Source organism: Balaenoptera musculus, chromosome 19, assembly GCF_009873245.2.
Source record: "Balaenoptera musculus isolate JJ_BM4_2016_0621 chromosome 19, mBalMus1.pri.v3, whole genome shotgun sequence".
In the NCBI taxonomy this organism is placed as follows: Eukaryota; Metazoa; Chordata; class Mammalia; order Artiodactyla; family Balaenopteridae; genus Balaenoptera; species Balaenoptera musculus.
The window spans coordinates 6,743,428-6,749,427 of NC_045803.1; the positions used below are offsets into that span (position 1 = coordinate 6,743,428).

At 53.4% G+C, this 6,000-nt stretch overlaps 1 protein-coding gene across 4 annotated transcripts in view; it reads left to right on the top strand.

Annotated features, from left to right (window-relative positions):
• SYT3 (synaptotagmin 3) overlaps positions 1-5,685 on the top strand; it is a 16,290-nt gene extending 10,605 nt beyond the window's left edge. For 2 of the 4 annotated variants that reach the window (XM_036833446.1, XM_036833447.1), the window contains exons 7-11: positions 1,797-1,917; positions 2,324-2,495; positions 2,602-2,734; positions 4,942-5,010; positions 5,175-5,685. In XM_036833446.1, coding sequence (XP_036689341.1) covers positions 1,797-1,917; positions 2,324-2,495; positions 2,602-2,734; positions 4,942-5,007 — 492 coding nt within the window. In that variant the 3' untranslated portion in view covers positions 5,008-5,010; positions 5,175-5,685. Of the gene's footprint in view, positions 1-669; positions 1,175-1,796; positions 1,918-2,323; positions 2,496-2,601; positions 2,735-4,941; positions 5,011-5,174 lie in introns of those variants that run through there. The other 2 variants (XR_005017442.1, XM_036833448.1) reach the window with 2 other exon arrangements.
• Positions 5,686-6,000: the final 315 nt, after the last annotated feature.

Genomic DNA, 6,000 nt, shown 5'->3' on the forward strand with positions numbered 1-6,000 from the left:
CCTGACATCTCCCCAGTTCCCCCAACACCCGCCATGGGCCCCTTCCTCATTTCTTACAACCTCATTCTCCTGTACATCCAATCCTTCCCCAAACCCCGCTCCTAGGTCTTCGTTGGGTGTCCTGACCCTTTCCCCACATCAAACTTCACACCCTCCCAACTCCTCAGCCCTCTCAGTTCCAATCTGTGGGTTTCCCAACATTCCAGCTCTCTGCCAATCTGGGGTAGCTGTGTGTGTCAGGAGTGGGTGAGCCCTGTCTTCATATCACGAGAGGGCTGGTTTTGCCCACCTGATGGCCCTACTCAAGGTCCTTCCTTCTCCGAGCCTCAGTTTCCCCATATGTACAATGACACGGTTGAACCAGGTGCCCATGGCTCTTCCTAAAGTACCCTTCACTGAACTCTCCAGAGCCTGCTTGCTCAGTCCCCCAAGCCCAGCCTCTGAGAACCACGTGCCTAGTTGTAGGGTCCTGATCCCCAGGACCCACGTCTGTCCCACCAACCCCCGCTCCCTGTCATTCCCCGAGGCAGCCCCACCCGAAGGCACCCTCCTGCATCCGTTTTTGTCTCCTTTGGTCACCTCTCGTTTTCTCTCCCCCTCCTGATTGCTCCAGGTATCGCTCATTCTTTCATTCATTCATGCATTCCTTCAACAACTGTTTTTTTTCAGGATCAAGACCCGGGGACCCCAGACAGTCCTCTGGGAGCTGTGGGTCTAGGTTGTCACACAGCTTGCTGTCAGGGGTCAGCATTATGGGGACACACAGGGGGAGCATCTGCTCAGGGCTGCAGGGAAACTGGGAGCTTGTGGGAAGAGGTAACAGCTAAGCCGAGGCTTGTTGGCTGAGAGGAGATGGGGAGGAAGGGTATTTTAAGCCAAGGGAACAGCCTGGGCAAAGCCTCAGGGGACTGAGTGGGGAGTCTAGGGACCTGGGCTCCTATCAGTGTGGGTGGGAGGCGAGGGGCCGAGATGAGGCTGAAGGATGGGGCAGGCGGGTCATAGGTCCCCTAGCTCTGGCCACTGTTCCAGGTCCATCTGTGTGTGTCACAGCGGAGGGTCTGCCTTCCTTGTAACCTCTGTCTGGTTCTTAGCTGTCTCCTGCCTTAAGACTGACCTCTCTGTGTCTTTTCTCTGCCCCACTCTCTCTGGATCTCTGTCCCTTTCTCGATGTAGGTCTCTGCCTCTGTTTCTCTCTCTCTCTGGGTCTTTTCCGCTCCCCTCTCATTCTGGGTCTCTGTCACTCTCTCTGGGTCTCCATACCCCCCCCCCCCAAGTCTCTGTCCCCCTCTCTGGATCTCTAGTCCTGCCCCTTGGGGACTCTGTCCCCTCCCAGGCCTCGGTGCTCCCTCTGAGTCTATGCCCCTCTTCCTCCTACCCACCCCCTCTGTGCTCCCCTGTCTGGGGCTCTACCACCCCTCTCTCCTCTGGGTCTTTCTGACTTTAGAACTCTGTGGGTCTGTCTTTCTGACTGTATCTCTCAGAGTTTGCATCTCTGTCTCAGTCTTTTTCTCACCGTGTTCTTCTCTCTCTCTCTCCCTCTTTCTGTCCCTCTCCTGCTCTCTCCCCCCACCCATGCCTCTTCCAGTCTTCCCTGCAGAACAAATAGGATTTGACGGTGGCAGGCAGCTGTGGCCGAGGAGTTACCAGGTTTGGCCCGAAGTCAGATTGTTAAGTGGATCGGAAACCTGAGCCCTGGAGATGTGGGAGGAGAGCTGGAGTCTGGGGATGGGAGAGAAAGTCAGGGAGAGACGGGAGGCTGAGGCAGGGCATCGCTGACCCTCTTTCCCCAACTGCAGGAAAAGGCGGATCTTGGGGAGCTCAATTTCTCACTGTGCTACCTCCCCACGGCCGGGCGCCTCACCGTGACCATCATCAAAGCCTCTAACCTCAAAGCAATGGACCTCACCGGCTTCTCAGGTGGGTTCCGGGAAGGCGCTGGCATCTGAAGGGGGGGGGGCTGGGACTCCTGGGTCTGAGGGAGGAGGGGGCTGGGGGCCTGGATCCTGGGTCTGAGGGAGGAGGGGCCGGGGGTCTGGATCCTGGGTCTGAGGGAGGAGGGGGTTGGGGGCGGGAACTCCTGGGTCTGAGGGAGGAGGGGTTGGGGGCCTGGACCCCTGGGTCTGAGGGAGGAGGGGTTGGGGGCCTGGACTCCTGGGTCTGAGGGAGGAGGGGTTGGGGGCCTGGACCCCTGGGTCTGAGGGAGGAGGGGCTGGGGGGAAAAAGGCTGCATATCCAGACCCTTGGGTCTGGGAGAAGAGGGGTCTGGGGTCCGCAGTGGGGTCTGAGGAAGTCGAGGTTCAGTGCTCTCCACAACCGCCCCCAGACCCCTACGTGAAGGCCTCTCTGATCAGCGAGGGGCGGCGTCTGAAGAAGCGGAAAACCTCGATCAAGAAGAACACGCTGAACCCCACGTACAACGAGGCGCTGGTGTTCGACGTGGCCCCCGAGAGCGTGGAGAACGTGGGGCTCAGCATCGCGGTGGTGGATTATGATTGGTGAGGGCTGGGGGGGGGGTGAGGGGCGGGGCGAGAGCAGGGGGCGGGGCCGGGCCCGCCTCCCTCCCTCTCAGGTGCTCACCGACTCCCCACCCCTGACCCCCAGCATCGGACACAACGAGGTGATCGGCGTGTGCCGCGTGGGTCCCGACGCCGCCGACCCCCATGGCCGCGAGCACTGGGCCGAGATGCTGGCCAACCCGCGCAAGCCCGTGGAGCGCTGGCACCAGCTGGTGGAGGTGCGTGGGCGCCACCCGAGGCCCCTCCCCCCGCCGGTCGCCCCCTCACTCACGCAGCGCGTCACGCCTCTGTGGGCTGCGGAGTCAGCCTAGGTTCCAATCCCCGCTCTACCATCTCCAGCTGTGTGATTTAGAGCAAGTTACTTGAACTCTCTGTGCCTCAATTTCCTCTGTTGGGAAATGGGACCATTAATAGCACCTATTGTTAGGATAGATGCGAAGATTCAGTGAGTTAATGCAGGACTAAGTGTCTGCCTCTTAGTAAGGGCTCAGTAAATAGCTACTGTTATAATTATTACCCATGGTGCTAAGTCCCAAACGAAAGGAAAACACTAGGTGATAAAATAGAGTGGGGGTTTTCTTTATTTGTTATTTAAAGCAGGCTGTGAAAATTGGTGGATTGTGGTTTACTGGGTAGGGATCAACAATTTTTCTTTTGAAATGAATAAGAAAATAAAGTTGAAATAGAACAGAACAGACATTTTCACAGGGCAGCAAACCAAGGATCATAGTATTAATTTATTTTTCTCTCTGTCAGATTCCAAACGTTTTGGAATCTGGGAGGTAGAGGGAATCTGGATGGGGGATGGAGGATGCCCTTTAGATTAGGGGGTCATGGAGGGCTTCTTGGAGGAGGTGACATTTGAGCAGAGGCCTGGAGGTTGAAAAGGAATGGGCTCAGGTGAAGAAGATTGTAGGGAGAGGGCAAGGCTGCCCGTTCTTCGGAATCATCGAGGAGGCTGGTGTCAGCGGTGAGCCTGGAGCAGACGAAGAAGGGGTGCGAGCAGATCCCAAGAGGCCTTGTGGGTCATGCAAGAACCAGCCTGACAATTTTTAAATTAAAAATTTAAGATCACTTAAGATCATTACTTGGTCAAGAGAAATTTTCAAACGTGGTTCTCTCATTTGAAACCAAGAAAAGCAAAGAAGTAGATTTTGAAACTATTGGTGAATTTGCTGTCACTAAAGCCAAGAAAGTAAAATTATACTAAATTCTTTGTAGGGTATAAATTAAACATTTAAACTTAAGACAATGTGAATTTCAGTACACTTACTCTTCTTTTTTTTTCAACATTTTCTCAATTATTTTAATATGCCAGGAAAAAAAATTTTTAAATACAGAAAAATCAGGTGCATATTTCTCCTTTTGTCTCCAGTTCTTGAGCCCAGGAACTGACCCTTATTTACAATTTAAATAAATTTTAATTTTAAATAAATAAAATAAATTTTAAATAAAACAAGTTTCATTTAAAATTTATTTTAAATGGCACAGGACTGGCTTTTATTTAAAATTTATATTTTGCTCATCATGGATTTTTTTTGCATTAATTTTGATTTTTTTAAAAAATTGCATTACAATAGCATTTATCATGATTGCTGAGTTTGGATGCACCTTAAATTTTACACTAGGAGTCAGTTCCTCACTTGGAATTGACTAGTCTGGCCCTGCTTTGGACTTTTTTCCTGGGTTGAGGGGGCGGGGGGATTTAAAGGGCTGAGCACAGAACTCAGATGTGAGTTTTGAAAAGACTGTGATTCTACTTAGATAAACAGATGGCAGCTTCTCCGTCCTTCCGTCACCCACTCTTCTAATTCACTCACTCATTTATTCACAAACTTCTCTGGAAGCTCCTGTGTGCCCTGCTCGTGCTCCTCAGCAGAGAGGAGCTGAACCCCGGCAGAGTCTGGCCGTGACCTTGACTTTCAGCCAGTAGTGTTATGTGGCCCCACAGCATCTTTCTACTCCCAGAGCTGACCCTGCCCCTTCTCTGCTCAGCCCTCCCATGGCTCCACGGCAACCCCAGGACTAGGTCTCAGCTCCTCCGAGGCCCTGCAGGGTCTTCCCCATCACCCCAGTATCCTCATCTCTCCTCACATTTCCCCTGACTGCTTCCTTGTGTCTCAGTTTCTGCATCTGTAGAATGGGACTGTTGTACCGCTTGTCCCATCACTTCAGAGCCAGGCAAAAAAGAGAACTGTAAGTGATGAAAACAGGGAATTCCCTGGCAGTCCAGTGGTTAGGACTTGCGCTTTCACTACCGAGGGCGAGGGTTCAAGCCATGGTTGGGGAAGTAAGATCCCACAAGCTGCGCATCGCAACCAAAAAAAAAAAGATGAAAACAGGTTTGATGTCTTATTAGATTGATTATTAGCAACTGTTTTGTCTCTGTCCCCCACTCCTGAGCCTTCTGGATTTCCCCTTTCAGGAAAAGACTTTGACCAGCTTCACAAAAGGCAGCAAAGGATTGTCAGAGAAAGAGAACTCAGAGTGAGGGGTAAGGAAACCAGACCGGGGGTGGGAGGGGCTGGACTCCTGGGTCTGAGGATGGAGAGATGTAGGACTGGGATTCCCGGGTCCCTGGGGTGGTGATGGAACTACAGCAGGTCATGGGCCAGCTCTCTGCCATCACTGATGTTTCCTCCCTGCCCGGTCCTGCAGGTCTGGCCTAAGCTCAGGATCGGACCAGGCCCCCTCAGGACCCCATCCCTTCCTGCCCGGACTGTGAATTCATCTCCTCGAAGCCATAACGTCCGAGCCACGTGGTGCGGGGCAGCCCTGGGCCTGCCCATCCTTCTACCCCTGGAGGCGTGGGGATGGAAGGCAGGCGGGCCCAGCTCCCTGTTTCAGGGTGGGGGGCATTCAGTCTCCACTGTGTCTGTCCTCCCTTCCCCGGGGCTCCCCATCCAGGCGAGGGGCCGTGCATGTCTGGGGGACCCCTCCCCCTCCCCAAACCTCTGTCGGTCTCTGTGTCTCTTTGCTGTTTGTACAAGACTTGTTGTCCTAACCCTTGTTCTCACCGTGAATGTCAACAGACCAATCCTCCGTGTTCCCCTAGACACACGCACACCTGTGTCTACCCTATCTGTTCACCACATCCCCCGTCTGGCCAATCCCCCCACTGCTGCTGCTATCAATGCCAGAATAAACACATACCGTGGGTCTCACTCCATCTAGGGCTCCTGTCCTTTCTGGGACCGGGAAGCTGGGTTGGAACATCCTGGCTCTGCATTCAGACACATGTTTCATTCACTGCCTGGGTGACCTTTGGCAACTTAATTGATTTATCTGAGCCTTTCTAAATTTCACATTGGCCAAGACCACTGTGATTATAGGACACAAAATGCAACCCAGGGGCTTCCCTGGTGGCACAGTGGTTAAGAATCCGCCTGCCAACGCAGGGGACACGGGTTAGAGCCCTGATCCGGGAAGATCCCACATACTGCAGAGCAACTAAGCCGGTGCGCCACAACTACTGAGCCCGCGC